Consider the following 18,184-nt stretch of genomic DNA (forward strand, 5'->3'; position numbering starts at 1 on the left):
ATGTACCCCGTGCCCAGGGTACCCCCCATAAAAAAAAACAAAGAAAAGGTAAGGTATTATCTGTTGCTTCACCAGGTAGTTGAAGAGGATGTGAGAGGTCTGGGCCGGCAGATCTCCAATGTTGAGCAGGAGCTTCCTCAGCATGTACATCAGCTCATCCTGACATGACAAAGGATACAAGTCATGTCACATTTCACCTTTCCCATTTTAAGCCTTTAGCTTGTGCACTTATCCCTATTGACATACAGTAACTGGCCCTTTCAGGTTCTGATGTATCATATCTGAGGCTTTGTTTCTTCTTTAGATGTTCACCTACCTGTCTATTGCTCACTGTTAGTTTTTCCAGAAAGTGGCGGAGAACCAGGGCCGGATCTTCAATCAGGCAGTTCCACAGGATTTGTTGGGCAACAGCACTCACTGAAGAAACAGCAAAGGGAATATTTGGTGACCATGAACAGTAATATTTTTGGGAGATGAGTACCGCACTTTCTCTCCATTTTCTATTTCAACATCAGATCTAAAGACAATGACACCTACCAGCCACACCATCCTCTCGGACCTCCCCATCCTCCATCAGGTGCACTATCGGTAGGACTGCAGCACAGATGCATGCTGGGAAGACGGCTTGGGGTGGCTGTAACATGTGGTGGGTAGGAGTGTGTTCTGTTGTGTTCTCTTCATCTGGTAAAGAAAAGAACCAAAAAAAAACATCTCAGTGGGAAGAGAAGTTTTCTTTTATTATTAACGAGCAAACAATAACGGTTTTATAAAAGTTCTTAGGGATTTCTTTTGTTTTCATACCTTCAGCACTGGCCAATGAGCGGACGGACCACACAGAGCCGCGACGGAAGGAGTAGTTCCTGTGGGAGTTACTGGAGGTGCAGGATGGACTGACAGACAGACGGCGTGATGCCAGGTTCACCACTTCTTCTGCTGGCGGGATCAACGCCCGACATGACCGGAACAGATACAGGAGGAATAACATGCTATAAGGGCACAGCAGCCTACCAATACCCATCAAACTTTTGTATTTCTTTGTTATATATGCTTGTGTCACTGGTGGCCCCACCTTCTTCCTCCTGCTCAGGCGGGGGGCTGCACGTGGGCTCGTAGCAGGCCTCCTGAGCCACGGGGATGGCCGTGATGATGCTGGCCTCACGCCCCAGACGCCGCTTCTCCTCCTCCTGCTGCAGGTTCTTCAGGATGTGCTCGGCTCGCTGGTGGGAGCGCGACACCGCCCGGGCTGAGAAGGATTTCTGAAAAAAGGGTGGCATGGAGGGTGGCGTTGGATCAACACGGCACAGAGGTAGAACAGCGGGTGCAGACATACGGAAGGTTCAGAATGAGGGAGTGCACAAATAAATACAAATTTTGACAGTTTAACTCTTTCAGGAACGTGTGTGCACAGCTATTCTAGGCTCACTGTTACATCTGAGGAGCATTTGGTAATGTAAAATGACCGGACAACACATTAATACAGTAACTCTCCTCCAGCACATTGATCTCATGCTCTAATGCTATCCCGAGCATCATGAAGAACACTGTTGAATATTGAATAGAGGATTTCAATCACGCAAATTGTGACACAAATAAATGTATTCAGACTAGAATTTGGAGAATTTACTGTATCTTGTGTACATCTTGTGTACAGTAAATGCCTCACAGCATTCGCACGAGTGCTCGTACACATACATATCCAAATAGGCTGAACGCATGATATGGAAAACATACACAGCAAAGTCATTCTCATCCAATGACCATGCATCAACAGCACGACACACACAAAATGTCTGAATGTCTGATGCATGCTGTTATTTTCTTTTCTTACAATCAGAGCAAGAGCTAGAAAACGTTTTGAGTGTGGTGTGTATCACTGATCAAGATGCAACTATCTGAAATGACCTATGAAACTGCCCCCGCTTCTGATCCATGATGAAATCCTACAGCTCCCAATGGGCTAAACACACTCAATGGAGAAAATTTTTCCCTTTCTGTCAGTAATGATCTGAGGTAACAAGATGCATCAGCACAAACATCCGGACAGAAATACCAACTTACTATGGCATGGACTGACTGAATTAATGTAGAGTACTAAAAACAAAGACAGTCGATAGATAAATTATAGAACAGGTGCTCGCAGGTCGTCATCAAAATCTATAAACATATTTTGATATCCATGCTTTTTAACAAAAAAACACAAGAAAGTAAAAAAGGAAACACCAAGAAATCTGTTTTTCTACTTTAAATGGCCTTCAACATGTATTACATATATTGTTCTTGAACTAGCAGATTTCTTGGTGCAGTTGTTCACATTACACTTGCAGCAATAACAAATGTATTAAAGCGGTCTAAAGTGCATTGTAGCTGCTTTTGGTACGTTGTCGGGATAAGCAGGACTCAATCCATAAAAACTGACTTTACAGGCTATGGGATTTTAAGGGTCAGTTCACCTAAATTGTGAAAAGAAAAAAACATTTCTCACTTACTCTTAGTTGTATCTAACCAGCTGATAGTTTTGATTTAGTTTGACAACTTTTTGCGATATCCGTCTGTGATATGTTTGCCTCCACCCCAATACAATGGAGCTGGTTTGAATCTAATTAGTGTTGTACACAGAATTTAAATCAGTTTAAAAGTCCACAGTCATGCAAATGGCTATGTGAAGGCTGATGAGAAAGTAATTTGTTTTTCAGGGATTTGACCATAAAACGAAGTATAAATTGAACCATCATGTGGTCAAACTTTTTAACTATGCAATAGTTGAGGAGACATTTTATTTAAAATTGCAAATGTCAACCTTATGGTTTCAATAGAGCAAAAAGTCAGTAGGGTTCATCTTCTGGAAACCATGGATGTCTGTACAAAAATTGCACAGCAATTGATTAAATCCATAAAAACAAAAACGGATAATTTGGATATCTCAAAATCTGGACAAATCAAATTAAAGAAATCTGCATGGCTAGATGGCACTATAGGGAAGTGAGAAAACGTGTTTTGGGTGAACAGACCCTTTATTTACATTGAATATAAAGCAACGTAACTAGGTCAGTTTGTTTGTGATGTCACATTCACAGGTGCATTTCAAAATCAGTATGATTTACCTCAAACGAATCCACTACATATTAAATGTGATTAACACTACTACTGCCAAAGAAAACATTTTTAACGCAATTTCTCTGTAAATAAATGCATATCAGACAACCCACTTGATCAAGGGCTCAGACTTACAGACTGGTCTTCATTGATCGGGTCCTGGACGCTGCCTGTGTTCTGGGGCACCCAGGGAGGGTCAAATATGGGGACACAGGGCATGCCCAGTATAGGAGATGGCAGAGTGAAGTTGATGCTGGGTGGAGGGATCTGAAACAGATAAATATAGTACAAATTAGGTCAAAGTAGCTTAGTCTTTTGAGACGGTTTGTTCTAAATTAATTATTTAGCCCTTTATCAGCAAAACTGTGCTAGCATTGAGATTAAAAAACAATTATTGACCTTTCTGGACAACCTTTTGAAGTGGACAAATATCACTTTGGGGGATGAATATCAACAAGACACCATTATCATGTGTACCTTAAAGATCTGCTGGGCTCCTTCCTCCATGCGAGGCCACACCTGGTAGCGAAAACGCCACAGTGTGTAAAACTTCAGGACGGAGTTGATGCGCTGGCAGGCCTCCTGGTGCTGGAACTCCGCCATCATCATTTCGGTCACCGCGTCGGGGACCTTTACCGCACACAGGAGGAACATGGCAGCTGGAGGGGATTCAGAGAGGGTGGAGGGGGGAGGAATGAGGAGAGGAATGAATTAAAAAAAAAGGGAGTGAAGAGGTCAAGAGAGAGGACAAGAAAAAGAGGTAGAGACGGAAAGGGCAGGAAAGAGGAAAGGAAAAAAAAGGTTGAAGCCAAAGGAAAGGAGGTCAAAGAAAGGTGGAAAGGGGATGAAGAGAGGTACATTATTAAAGAGAACAAAGCTGACCTAAACCTAATGAAATGAAGTACTTCATGTATGCTTTCACAATCTAAAATCATGAACATTAATACACTTAATACACAACAGATCACTGATTCCCAGCCTGATGGCCGACTCACCAGCAGCAGCTGCCATATGTTCATCCACACTGAGCAAGAGCTCCCAGGCTGCAGGCTGGATGTCTCCATACATGTCGTCGGTCAGGATGTGAGCTGCCTTGATCAGCAGTGAGAGAGGAGCTGGTGACAGGCTCATCACCTGAGAATCACAAACCAATAACAAAGAACATCTGATTAACAGCAGTTTGGTTATAGATAGTGTATTTGGTAATATTCTTGTCATTTCGTCTTCTGAATAAGTAAAAAAATAGTTCACCTGGTTGCGGATGTATTTGAGCATGCCGGTATCCTTCTTCCCCTCTGTGTTGGGGTCATTGGGTCTTCTCTTCATAGACGGGGTCCTCAGGCAAGACTTGTCTGAACACTGAAGGCCCAGAAATGTTCATTAACCATCACAGAACAGAAATTTAAAAACAGGACAGGCAGTTTGTAAAACCTACCTCTTTACTCTTCTTGGCACGTGCCCCAATAAAACCAGAGGAGGCGCTGTCCTCTCTCAGGCTGTCCACCGTCTCACCGTACACAAGCTTGATGGCGCGGACCAGACGGGCACAGGAGCGGCTGTGGTGCTGGTAGCAGCGTGGGTGGCAGAAGTCTACATGGGTACAGATGAAACTCTGCTGGTTGCACAGCAGGATCATGATCTGTGCCATGAGAGAAGAGAGGAGAGGAGAGGGGAGGAGAGGGGAAGTCAGTGTGTATGTAGGAAGGAACACACCATATGCACTCATGCACATATTAAAGGACCATACATGGAGCCAGGACATGTTGCTATGGTAGTTGTCCTCTGCTCCTCCAGAGCCCTGACCCTCTGGTTCTATGCTGGGTTCACTGGTGCTGAAGGGACTGCCTGCAACAGGAAACAAGCACATGAACATTTTTAAAATCATACAATTGTATCTCTTATAGGATAGCAATATAAATATTTAAATTACAAATGGCAAAGGTGAATGAAACTAAAGATTAATGTCATCCAGACTTGTTTTGTCCGTGTCTCACCTATGTCAGTTACAGTATCCCTGCTGTGTGTTTGTGATAGCAGCCCTTCATCGTTCTCTGACTCGGAGTCCTGACGGGGCATCTTGGTGCTCTTGAGGCTCCCGGCCCGGCGTATGGAGGACAGAGAGCCACCTTTCTTAATGCGGAAACTGCGAGCCCCTTTGATCTGAAGCAGCCGGGAGCCTCCGATGCGAATCTTTCGTATTGGTGCTGGAGGTGAGGGAAGTGGGGCGAGATTATCTAAATTATTTTCGATGGTAAGCAGACAGAGCATTAATAAACCCGAATGGCCTAGTCTGTACGACACCTGATCTCACCTTGAACTTCCTGTTGCTTCTTGTCATCACAGGTGGTGTCAGACTTCAGCGTATGGCTGCTGCTGTTGAGCGAATCGTGTCCGTCCTCGTCGTCAAGGATGCCTGCAAAGCTGATCTTCCTCTCGTAGCGCTGGCGGCCGAGATCCGGGTCCAGGCGCAGGCGGCAGCTGTCCAGATCCTACAGACAACGTGTGAGCAGGAATGACACATTTTCTTTTAATGTAAGGTGCATGTTTATGAATAAAAACACATTTATTCCAGATATAATTACCAAACTTTCATCAAATCTCTAGATGCCATGATACAATAATCTGTCTTGTTTTTTGTAATGATTATCAAAGAGAAAATGCACACATTGAAATGCATATAGTTATGATTTGACTACTGACCACCAGTGGTTCGGTGCGTGGGCGTGGTAAGCAGGGAAAGGTCTCTCGCAGGAAAGTGGTGATTTCCAACAACAGCTGGCAGGCAGCCATCTTCAGAGCAAAGGGGCAGCCACATTTCGTAGGATTGACTGTGTCTTAAAAATAAAACGATGTGGTTAGAACATTGAAATGTTTGTTAGTAAAAAAAAAATTAACTCAAAGTCCAGCTTTCTACTGTGACACCACAATAAGTTAAGTAAGAATGATTTTGATGATATTTTACTGTAATTCTTCAAAAAATGTATATTTTATTAAACCAACAATCCACCAAAGATGTGCTGTTAAGGCATTAAACTCTCCTCTGACTCACTGTCATCCAAATAGTCCTCTTCCTCGTCTTCTTTTCTCATCCTCCGTTTGGTCTCTTCGTCAAAAATGTAACCCAGGATGTTTGCAGGGCTCTCGCTGTCAGAGTGACAGAGTTCACTGAGCCTTGTGCCGATTGCCTGAGTGGTTAAACAACAGGGAAAAACTCACATAAACATATTCATATTATGAATTCATACCCTGGATAACTGACGCCAGAAATCTTGAACTCACGTCTCCCCACTGGCAGAAATGTTTGGCAGCGTTCCACTGGAGCTTCTGGTTTCTTTTGTTGCCCACAATAGGTGAACGACCTCTGGAGAGCCCTCTCTTGGTAATGTTTACGTGGTGGCCCTTCATCCACTCCGGCCAGTTGCCACGGTTACAGCGGTGCACGAATCGGGCACATTCGAGGAAGAGGGAGGCTCGGGCCACGACTGGAGCTTCCTAGAATAACCAGAATGTAAATAAGAGATGTTAATGTCAGCGGTTACAAAATAGAAGTGAATACGTGTGTTCTTGAACATACCAGGTCCAGAGCAGCAGCAAGGATGGAGGCGTCAGGTATGGTTCCCGGCTCGCAGCAGTTCAGCAGGAACTGGAAGCGTTTCATGCCCTGCCGAATGGCGCCCAGATTCACCACATTCTTGTTCTTCATGGCCTCCTGACTGGCTGCTAGACGCTCTTGAAAACCGTGTGGTCCTGAAGAAAAGTAAGAAGGAAAGAGAAGACGAAAGGGGAGAAGAGGAGAGGAGAGGAAAAGAGAGGAGAATAGAATAGAATAGAGTATAATAGAACAAAGTGAAGAGATTTTATTTTTTATTTTTAGAAAAAGCATATTTGGATGCAATGGTTTGTAAAGACTGCACTGAAGATTATATTTAGACATTGCATGAAGCAACATCACCATCCAGGACATTTGACAAAAAGCACTGAAGAGCCACCAACAAATGAAGCTGAGTGAGAAATGGACACACAGCCATCGGCGGTGGTTACACTTGGATTTGATTTTAACGTCATCTCAGAGACACAAAAACAATTACATAGAGAGTAATGGGAAAAAAGACCCTCTTCAGGTCTCTTGTATAATAGGTTTTCCATTAAGGGATCTAATAAATCACGCTGAAATGACAAGTGTAACCAAAGCCGTACAGAGGAAAGCTCTCTGTGGACCATTCTATTTGATCACTTCACTGAAACTCAGGCATTGGAAAATACCACCAGACATCACCACAGAAGAGACGGATAGAGCACTGACAGCGTCATGCTTGACACAGTAGCACAGAGATACGCTCGACACTAGAAAGATGGTTTCATAGATATAAGAGTTGATCCCACACCTCGGTTCCTCTCTTTCCACCAGTGAGTGAAAGAAAGAGGGAGGGGGTCATTGTTGAAGAGAACAGGACGTGCATAGTTGGAAAGAAGGGGATGTAAAGTCGGTGATATAACACATTTGTGCCAATCAGTCTGAAAAACAAGGTGTATTTTTACAAACTAGACACTGATGGGTTGAAAGTACAACATTTAGGCCAACAGAGTGTAGCAGGCAGCCGTCCGGCCGAGCTGACATGGAGAATGGCGGAGGGAGGAACTGGCAGAAGAGAAAAAGACCACGACTTGTGAGGAAAGACACGACACCACACGGACAAACAGAGGCAGGGACACGAAGAGAGAGAGAGAGAGAGAGAAATAGACAAAGGACGATGGGGCGTGGGTGGGCAAGGGGCACCCCGGGGTGGGGGAGGTCTACCATCTTTCTCTTCTGTGTGGTGAAGCTTGGATGGATTCCTCCTGCCAGACCTCCATTTACCGAGCCGCTTGAAGAAATTCTCCTCCTCGTCCCTGGCGAACTCCGGCCCCACCGCGCCCCCTTCAGTCAGCTTCACCGCGCTGGTGAACTTCACCTAAGACACATAAACACACCTGATATTGGATCTGTACATTTGTTTCTTTCATATCAGTTATCTTCAAATAACTCTTCAGTTTTAGTCTATGTTATTTCATCTTTCAAAATAAAAGTCTAAATGCTGTTTTAGAGCCTTTTCCATTTCATTTCTTTATTTATGTAGACACATTTAGTCAAATGTAAATGGATAATGTGTCTGAATAATAATGTAATCAGCCATAAATATATCCATTATTAACCCATATTTATTATTTTTATCTAATAATATTTAGGTTTTTTTTACATAATAATGCTAACTTATGGGTGTGCCTGATTCCGACAGCGGCTACCCACTATGTTACCCCCACTGACCTTTGAACTCTGACGTATGAAGGAGAGTCGATCCACTGAGCTGATGTCCAGCAGGTCCTCAACACCGTCCGTCAGTCCAGAAAGAGAGGAACGCTTCAGCCAGTTGCCTGGAGACACGTGAATTAAAAAGAAAGAAAATGTACAAGAACAAATTACACTGCAGAATAAAGGAATGTATAACGTATTGCACACACTGGGTTATGAAGGCTAGTACACATGCACACACACACACACACACACACACACACAAAGGGTTGAAGAAGAGTAGAGGAAGAAAAGGGTCGAGCATTCCCTGATCGTTATTTTACAGTCACATAGATTCACAGACTGAGGGTTCATTCAAAAATTATACAAAAACTTTTTATTAGACAATTTAAAAATAAGACCCTGGTCCAGTGGTATTTGCAAATACACAATAAGACTCATTATGAAAAACCAATGTAACACATTAATCTACAATTTCAATATGTGAATTAAAGGTTACAAAACTAACACTAACTACACTAGTTACTGCAACTCTGCTGAGCCCATTCAGGTTAATATTTACATATCTGAATGCTTTAATTTGTGATAATTGCTTGTTAGTAATTTTGTAGCTTTAGCTGAGTCTCACCTGGTAGCCTTCACTTGGTATAACACTAGTTTCTTGCTATAGGTTATCTGTGCAGTTGGCTCTAACAGTGTTTGAATTAATAGAGCAGCATATTGCAGAGAAAAGTCTGTACCCTACATCCATCTGATACAATTTGCAAATGCAGTTTGACCCGGGCCTTTAACATTCTACACATTGGGAGAGATGACCAACACAAACAGACATGAAACAAATACTGTATGAAGATGGTTCCACATCCACATACGTAAGACAGAGAGAGTGAGTGGTAGGCGAACTGTCCCACGGCATGCTAAGGCACAAAAAGGAACAACAAACAGACCAAAGAGATGAAGTGAATCGGCCTCACGGCAGGTAATGTTCCAATGTTTGACATACAAAACACAGCATGTTAGAGTGAAATTCAAGGTGACTCCTGGGACAGCAAATGCGATGAGGTATGGTCATGGGAATACACACGTTTAGTAGAGCTGAGTGATTTGGAAGCTTTGTTTGCCACTGTCGATATGGTTAGCATGCACAATGCAAATAAGAAAAGTATGCTGTCTTTGACTAAATCCGCACACTCTTTGACATGAAGTGTTTTATGTTGTTTTTCAAGTGGGCTTGTATTCACATCACTTCTTAGGTGGGGACTTTATTTATTTATTTAAGGCTTATGTTGCATTAAGTGGAAAAATTTGAGGGGGATTAAAAGATTTAATAGATAAAAAGAGTGTTTATTTAAAAGTGTTTATTTAGATTCTACACTATGACATTTCTAAATTTCCCAAAAATCTATTAGACATAATCCTGGTCTTCAACATGATAAATGCTCTTACCTATTGGCAGCTTCAGTTTCTTGCGAAGTGAAATGCGACGCGACCTGGAACGAGAGCGCCGGTCGGTGGTGGTGCCAGAGTGCGCCGTGGTGCACTCCGAGGTGTCCTGCTCTGATTGGCTGCTGGTGTCACTGGCGGCACTCTGCGACTTAAACATCTTCCTCCAAAAGTCCTTCCTGCCCAGCAGAGCACCCGGGATCTGCTCTTCACTGGAGGTACAAGGAGGAAGCAAAGGAAGGTCGGATTTAAATGTTTACACGAGGATTAAAAACTTCAGCTTACACAAATTTGTATATCTTTTAGTGTACATACAACATTTAACACTGTGACCTGTTGTTTTTTTTTTTTGAAGGGGGGAGGGGGGGAGGAGAGAGAAGCAACAGGAAGAGTTTGAAATGTTTTTCCTTTTTTGAGCAGAGAAATGGCAGCTGGGCTCGACATAGATGGTGCTATATGGAGATGCTGTGAGGTGGACACTCACTGTTCGGGTGTCTGGGGGGGTCTACTGGAGATGTAGCTGCGACACTCATCTGCAGCACTGGACACCTGACCCTTCTCCCCGGACACACCCGCCTCTGACCTGCGCACACACACACATACCCCGACACACAGACAGAGCACTCAGGCCACCTGGTTCAGACGCCGAGTGAACTCTCCTGATGCAGGAAACCCTCCTCATGTGATTTTCCATGGAACGTTTTTCATTCAGTGAAATTAGGTTTATTAATTCCAATTATTTTGTTTGAAAAGAGGTTTCCATTTTAGATGTTTGGCAAGCTGAGCTAACTTATTGTGTTTTCCAAATACTTTACTCATCCCTGTGGGTGCAAATCATCGACTACACGAAAAACCTAAAACTAAAAGGAAAGAAAACTATATAACAGGTTGACTGATCATCCATATTAAAAATTTAATTAGTTCGACATTTAAATATTAAATCCATGACATCTCCATTTTATCTATTCTTAGTACCAGATTATATGCTTTATTTCTTTCCAGAATGTTTCCTCCGTAATTAATACTCATTTATGGACCTATGCCACTAATATGCAAACCCTCCATGCACATATGCCCAAGTGCACTTATTTATTTTTCTATGCCATTTTATAATCTAACTCAATTCAAACCATTTATTTCTTCATTTTTTTGAATACTGTAGGTTATTACTTAAATTCCTAAAAATGAATGTAAAGGTAAGTTCCATTTCTAAAAGCTGAAATTAGATACGGCACAGGAAGATTCTTAACACCTGTCATGCAGGTCTTTTGGGGAGGAAACCAGAGCTCCTGGAAGAAACTCAGGATAAACATGCAAACTTCCGATATAAGGCTCCAGCCAGGGGGGAAACCATGCTGCCAATTGCAAATCATGTAAATCTTGCAATCATGTTTGGCTCTGAACTATAATGTGGTTTCTTAAACTGGCTCCTCACTTTCTACAGGGTGCAAGGTGCTTTAATGCTGTCATGTGACTTCCATTTCTAGTTTGGTGGTCACACGATGAGGCATAAATATAGGAGGGGCCTCCTGGCAGGGCTGCCTCTTGGCCACCAGCCACATCATTTTGAAGATAACATCAAATCAGTCACTCAAGCAAGAAAAACAGATGCAGACAGGACAGAAAAAAAAAATAAAGAAAATAAAAACAGCCAGCAGGGATGAGAAGCGTAGCTCTGATTTTGACATAAAAGGAGATAGTAAGACCTCACGCAACCAATCGCTGTGATTGGATGAGAAATATTATGTTACCACTATAAGGGGAGGGGCGTTTAAGGTCTATGCTCAAGGACACTTCAACATTAATCAGCAAATGATCAGTAAAAGACATTTTTTGTTGCTTTAACTTAAAAATATGATGTCATTGAGACCATTTCTGGCCGCTGATTGGCCAGTACCTCCTGAGTCCGGGCTGTTTGGTCTCTTCCTTCTCTTCAGGTTTCTTGGTGGTGGCGACCTTCTCGGCGCTGTCAAGGAGCGCGCTCAGTGCCACCCTGCGGAATACATTTCCATGGGCCTCCTTAATGAACTGCACCAGCTGGCGGATGTCACAGTACAGACCCTGGGAAGGAAGAGGGTGGCAAACAAGTGAGAGAAAGAGAGGGATGTGCGAGTGGAATGGAGTGTGAACGACAAGGCATGTCAGAGCAAGAAAATTGACTGGTAGGACCTAGAATCAGGCTGATACTGTACTGTACTGTGCAGTCAGCATCAAACAATGTGCATGTTTACATATGCATATATGCATAAATGGCTGATGTACTGTATATGAGGGCGCTCAAGTTTTTTAAGACAACAGCTCCAGCTTGTGAGTGGGTGGCCTCTGATCCTGTGCCATAATCAAGCCTGCCTTGAAAAGTGTGTCATCTTCCGCCAACGTGCAGCAGCCATGCCAGCCTCGAGGCTTTCTAGGCAACACGAGTGGTCATGGTACCTCAGTACTCTTACAAAAAAAAAAAAAAAAAAAAAAAAAAAAACTTAGACAAATACGAAGACAGGGTTATTATCAACCAACTATTGAATATAATACAGGTCATTGATTGCTGCACTATAACCGCTCTGAAATTGTTCATTTAGAGTTTTCGTCTCCTCTTCCTTGTGTTTGAAATGTTTTTTTGCTGTACAGAATGAGCTTGCCTTTGCCTTCAATACAAAAATAAAAGTCTGAGAAGAAACACTCTAAGACACTCTGCAGACATCATGTGAGACAAAAAAGGCAAGTTATCATTAGTCTGTGAAACAAGTAGAAGGTGCTAGCATCCGTTGGAGCACAAGTATTAAGTAGGTTGTCTGCCCAAGTCCCGATATTATAGGGATCAGTTGATGCCTTTTTCAATTAATATATTCTTCCTGTATTTGTAAAAAAAGAGCAGAAAACTCTAGTTAGTGTCTTTATTCACACAGTGAGATTAAGTACCTCTCATGTCCAATTCATCATGTATGACAAGACATTAACAAAGGCGGCATAAGTGATTGTTCGTCTTTAGGCTCAGTACAAAATGAGCCATTAATAATTCAACTACAGCATCCTGCCAAAGGAAATATACGAGTTTGTGAATCTAGCGGGAGTACAACTGATATGTGAAGCACGGCCTGCATCGAGGTAGAGCCACAGAGGCTGCTGAAATGAAAACACAGAGAGAGCCAGATGGACAGATGATTTTTCGCACACCGCTCACCAGGTTCTCGGGGCTATGCAGCTCGTGTGTGGTCGAGGCGCAGCGGGTGATGAGAGACTTGAACATGCAGCCCACCACCACCGCCTCCATATTCTGGGCCACGGACTTGTTGTCCCCCGTGGTGAAGTTGTTCCCGAAGCCTGCCTTGTCTGGAAGCAAGAGGGAGGCGGGAGAGACCACGGATCACACACAGGGGGTGGTTTAGTCAGCGCGGGGACAACATTATTGACGGCTGACCAACTTGAGTATAAAACAGTGAGCCAGTACAAGAGGGAGGGAAAGGGGGGGCAAAGGAAAAGGGTCCATTAAGCATATGGGGGAGAAGCAAACTGAAAAGGATTCTGGGTAGGGGATAAGGGATACATGCAAGTGACTAAGGCCTGCTCTACAAACATGTATATATATAAAAACGAGTATGGGGCTTATTCTCTTGGTCCAGTTAAACTAGCTATGCATATATATATATATATAAGCTCTATAAATACCAGATTTATTCATACAAATTTTGTTGCAGGCGAGTTTTGTCACTTTCGGAGAGAGTGAGGGGTGCAGCAATGGAAGCGGTGCCTAGGGAAGGGTCTGATCAGGTGAATATATTCATCTTATTGCTATTATTATTGACTGTTATTGATTATTGATCATGGGTATCTACCGATGTTTCTTTTTTTCGCCCTCCTGGACCTCTCACCTGCACTGCCGTACTCTGCAAGAGAAAAGAGGCGGGGCACAAGTTGATTGACATCAGGCCAGCACAGACATGTATGCGGCGTCAGAAAGGACGTGGCACCCCACCTCTGGGAGGTGAACCTCGAGACGCACACACACAGATTGCCACTCGCAAAAATAAAATAAAAAACACACACCAAAGAACTTAACAAGGTACTCTTTTCTCTTTGAGAATTAAAACACTCATCGGTTCAGTAACTTGCCAATTGCACGGTATTTTTTTTATGCTATGGTTGTGCTGATTGTATTTACCGTGTTCAAAACTGAATTGGCATGTACAATGTGTCTCAATGCTCAGCAATAAAGCCACTGATTGAGCAGAGATGTAATGGGCAAAGCTTTGGATTGGCAAGTGTACAGAATGGATGAGTGAGTAAGGAAGGTAGGATTCAGCTCAAGTGGATGAAGTAAAAGAGGGGAGATGGAAGCAGGAGGACGAGGACGTAAGGGACGAGCAGAGACAAGTGGAAGGAGGAAGGGAAAAAACAGATACATAAACAGTGATAGCGCTGGAATGCAAAGTCGAAGTGCAGGGTGAGACAGCGGCACTACTAATTCAGCTTTGTCGACCACATTGGAACGGGACTACTAACTTTTTTATTTTATACTACTATGTAATGTTGCACCCACACTAAATATTTGAATGCGATATAGATTTGAATGGTTGTGAAATATTTGTATAATAAACATAACTGAGTTTGCTTGAGCGTAAACATCTGCACACGATTAGTAATTTAACTACTTTGAAAATGGATTATTGGGAATGTTGACAGCTTAGCAGGTATTTGATAATGACATAAGTGATAATAAGCAAATGTTTGCATGCTAACACAGTATACTAATATGATGAATGTGCTCAAATTATACCTTTTAAACATGTAAGCATGGTCACTGTGCATGTCAGCATTCTGACTTTTGCATTTGTCCTAACAGAGCTGCTAGCATGGCCGTAGACTCTAAAATAATCACCACCATATTAATCCGTAATAGAATACTGACTTCTTTCAGCATCAACCTAACCTGAATCATATCGGTATTCAAAACCAATGTCGGTCAATCCCCGATGCACCTACATTTGCCATCAGCGCATATGCATATTTTTGTGTGTCAGGATCTGCATCTGGTCCCACTCACACACACCACCATACTTACTGTCAGTGATGGGCTCCATGCAGAAGCCCAGCAGTGCATGCAGGAAGTCCACAATGTTATTGAGAGAGTCTTTGTTGACGTACTCGTGCATTGTCTGTCGAAACTGCACCTTGTCCAGCTTGTAAAGGCTGGTCAGGCAGTTCTGGGCCTGAAAGGAAAGAATTGGAAAAGGATGTATTCAGGAATTCAGGAATAAAGTTTCCTTGTTTGCAGGATGTGCTATTTTCAGCATTTTTTAAAATTGATTCACATGAAAGGTATCAGCTGTCTAGACAGATTTGTATTTCTCCAATACGACTTAATATAATAACAAACATATTGATCTGCATCGAAATAGAACGGCAGCTGCTTCTCACTGAAGTTTGAACCCATCGCCCTTGCAGCATTCATATTGGTTTCATTAATCTTTTATCGCACCAAACGAGCAATACGGTTACTCCCAGTAGAAAATGAATACATGTCGGCCAGTCACAAATTGTGCTGATTTGTGGAAACTGCACAGAGGCACCAAAGAGGTTCAGCAAAGCAAGAGAAAAATGTCTGACCTGCATCCTGAGGCGATCCCCAGACAGTCCGCGATGTCCTTCGCCACAGCCGTAGGCACAGCCCAGAGACTTGACTATCTTTATCAGCATGGTCAGAGCCAGGCGGTGGGTGCTGAAGCCGGAGCCCTCTTCCTGTTTTCATGATGAAGGAGTGAAGAACACAAACATGAACCCTTTTATGTAAATATATTTAGGTGTTTAAGTTTATAACCTCTGTGACACACTTCCAAAAACACAGCTGGAACACACCTTTTTATCATTATCCTTGTTATTCTTCACATCATCTTTGCTCCCTTGCCCACTCCCTCCACCACTTCCCCCTCCTCCCCCTCCTCCTCCTCCTCCTCCACCACCACCACCACCACCATCGCCCCCTCCGCCTGCTCCTGCCCCGGGGACTGCCCCGCCACCCTGGGCGCCTCCACCGAGGCCCTGACCGGCCGTGTCTTTGGCCCGAGCCTCCTGGTTCTCCTTGTTGTCGGGCTTGGACAGCTTCTTGCCCATGCCGGGCACCACGCCCAGCTGCAGCAGGCAGTCGATGATGTTGAGAGCCACGTCGCAGATCCTGGAACTGATGTCGTGGCTGAGGACGGCATAGAGAGCCCGCAAGACAGCCTGAAATACAAGAAGGAATTGCTTGTTTTGTCCAACCAATGGTGCAAAACCGTAAGACAGATAACTATAAATTGGATCAGCAATGTGTTAATGTGCTAAATAAATCAGCAAACTTGACATTTTCTACAATTTGCAGGACCACTGGTGTCATTGTTGGTTAGTAGAGCAACAGAAGGTCAATACCCACCATCATATGTATTTGCCCACAGGGATCATTTACCGTAGGTTTCATTTAATGACCGAACACTCACAGTGAGGTCCAGCATGCCGTTCTTCAGCACAAAGTTATTGGTCCCCTCGATGTTCTCCCCTTCCTCCAGACAGGAGTAGTTGATGCAGGAGTCGGTGAAGCTGCGCGGCAGGTTGGCGCAGGCCAGAGGCTCCACGGGGATCTCAGGGACAGTGACAGGGTTACAGAGTTTCTTCATGTGCTCCGTGAAGAAGTCGGCGTAGCCAACGTTGAAGGAGGCCACCGTGGTGTTGAACGCAGCCATAGTAATGGTGGAGATCTGAGATCGAACTGTTGGCACCGAAAGCAGGCAGTGAGAGGATGGAACAACTGGATAAATGTTGTGATGAGGGAAGCAACAGCGACAGTGGGTGGGATAACTCATGGTTATTGCTCTATTTTGTCTATTTTCAACATAAACTCTCAAACTCTCAAATTCTCTTTTATAAATATTACGCAGAGAAATGAACCCTATAGAGTAAATCATGTCAGAATCAACTCTCTTCTATGAATAATATCTTTCTTTCTCAGTAAACCTAATAGCCAACTTGTGATGCAGTGTGGAGGAGAGCCTGAAGCCTGAACAGGACTGTTATTTGTATGTAAATTAGCATTGTGACAGGAATAATGCTGTTATATAATCCTGTCCTATTTCTGCACTGCAAGTCTCAGTGGAGCCGAGCGGATCGTCTGGCATTCATTGTAGCTGATGGACAGTAATATGATTGTAGTGTTCATCAAACAGCACTTTGTTGTTTGTGGTTATATTTTCAGTGTATGGTTGATAGCACTTAGCTCAAACATTTAGATTTTTCCGTTTTCGACTTCACCTACCACTACCACATGAGAGCATTAAAGCTGTGTGAATAACATCCTCAATTTTCTTTTCAATGTGTTGGATATTTGTAGTTGTATTTTGAAATCTGGCTTTATCTTGCCTTAACATCTATTCCCCTAACCGCAGCTCTTCTCCTTACCCTCTTTGACGGTGTTGTCGCTGTGGCTGTTGGAGTGGTCGGGCATGTCTCTGAGAAGTGAGTGGTGGGAATGGGAGTGTTTGGCGCTCAGGCTGTCGGCGTCTGCAGCTGTGTCTGTGCTCCCCCTCCGCGTGAATTTGCCTAGGAGAGTGACACAGATACGGATGGATTTATCAAGTTGAATCTGACACACATATAGATACAAAAACACACTTAAATAATTAGCCGCTGACTGTTGCAGAAGTCCCCCTTCGTGCATTTTTCCTGCATCTACTGAGTATTTTTTAGAAAATGTCATCCTGGGAATGGAGCTAATTTGAAGCAGCAGCTAAGCCAAGTAGACATATAACAGTATGGTGACAGTATGGGGTTCATGGAAAGGAGCCTTTTAAAAGTCACTAACTCTGAATAGTGTCTTTGTGCCTTGAGCAAATTTTAATCACATTTCTTAAAGAAGAGAGCTAATAAGACATACATAATGTTAATGAACTGCCCTAATTCACTGGCTGACAGCCGGATCCAGACACAATCCTCTGACTCACCAACTGGGAGCTTAGGGAAGAGGAAGCACGACTGCAAACTGGTGACATGCAATCTATTCTGATTATGAGCAGCACCCTGCCTACCCATGATGGTGGCCTGCCAGCCCCCGCGGTCCAGAGCCCGCCGGTCGTCACCGAGGCCAGAGAAGCTTCCAAAGGAGAAGGTGCTGCGTGTTGGCGAGACGTCCAGGTGGTCCTCGTGGAGCAGGAAAGGAACGCCCATTCGCCGCTGACGCTTCTTCCCCGTATGATGGAAGGGGATGGAGCCCTTCCTCTCACGGTCCTCACGCCGGTTCTTAAACTAAAACAGAAAAGGAGGACAAGGGCTTCCCAGTGAGAACCACAATCCTCTCAGTTCTGCAAAATGATGGAAATCTTTAGTTATTTTTTTGTC

At 43.6% G+C, this 18,184-nt stretch overlaps 1 protein-coding gene across 1 annotated transcript in view; it reads right to left on the minus strand.

Moving 5' to 3' along the window:
* The window catches only part of LOC129112017 (protein unc-80 homolog), a 39,578-nt gene that overhangs the window by 13,674 nt on the left and 7,720 nt on the right, over positions 1 to 18,184 (minus strand). Inside the window, 29 exon segments of the mRNA XM_054624189.1 lie at positions 73 to 159; positions 317 to 417; positions 538 to 681; positions 802 to 933; positions 1,070 to 1,256; positions 3,229 to 3,360; positions 3,571 to 3,752; positions 4,089 to 4,227; positions 4,345 to 4,452; positions 4,529 to 4,732; positions 4,841 to 4,938; positions 5,088 to 5,297; positions 5,405 to 5,582; positions 5,794 to 5,927; positions 6,143 to 6,278; positions 6,373 to 6,585; positions 6,668 to 6,840; positions 7,952 to 8,045; positions 8,399 to 8,505; positions 9,830 to 10,038; positions 10,311 to 10,409; positions 11,724 to 11,887; positions 13,005 to 13,153; positions 14,883 to 15,030; positions 15,383 to 15,559; positions 15,677 to 16,042; positions 16,294 to 16,562; positions 17,249 to 17,389; positions 17,875 to 18,091. Of these exon segments, the coding sequence (XP_054480164.1) occupies positions 73 to 159; positions 317 to 417; positions 538 to 681; positions 802 to 933; positions 1,070 to 1,256; positions 3,229 to 3,360; positions 3,571 to 3,752; positions 4,089 to 4,227; positions 4,345 to 4,452; positions 4,529 to 4,732; positions 4,841 to 4,938; positions 5,088 to 5,297; positions 5,405 to 5,582; positions 5,794 to 5,927; positions 6,143 to 6,278; positions 6,373 to 6,585; positions 6,668 to 6,840; positions 7,952 to 8,045; positions 8,399 to 8,505; positions 9,830 to 10,038; positions 10,311 to 10,409; positions 11,724 to 11,887; positions 13,005 to 13,153; positions 14,883 to 15,030; positions 15,383 to 15,559; positions 15,677 to 16,042; positions 16,294 to 16,562; positions 17,249 to 17,389; positions 17,875 to 18,091 (4,698 nt within the window).

Source organism: Anoplopoma fimbria, chromosome 22, assembly GCF_027596085.1.
Source record: "Anoplopoma fimbria isolate UVic2021 breed Golden Eagle Sablefish chromosome 22, Afim_UVic_2022, whole genome shotgun sequence".
Lineage (NCBI taxonomy): Eukaryota > Metazoa > Chordata > Actinopteri > Perciformes > Anoplopomatidae > Anoplopoma > Anoplopoma fimbria.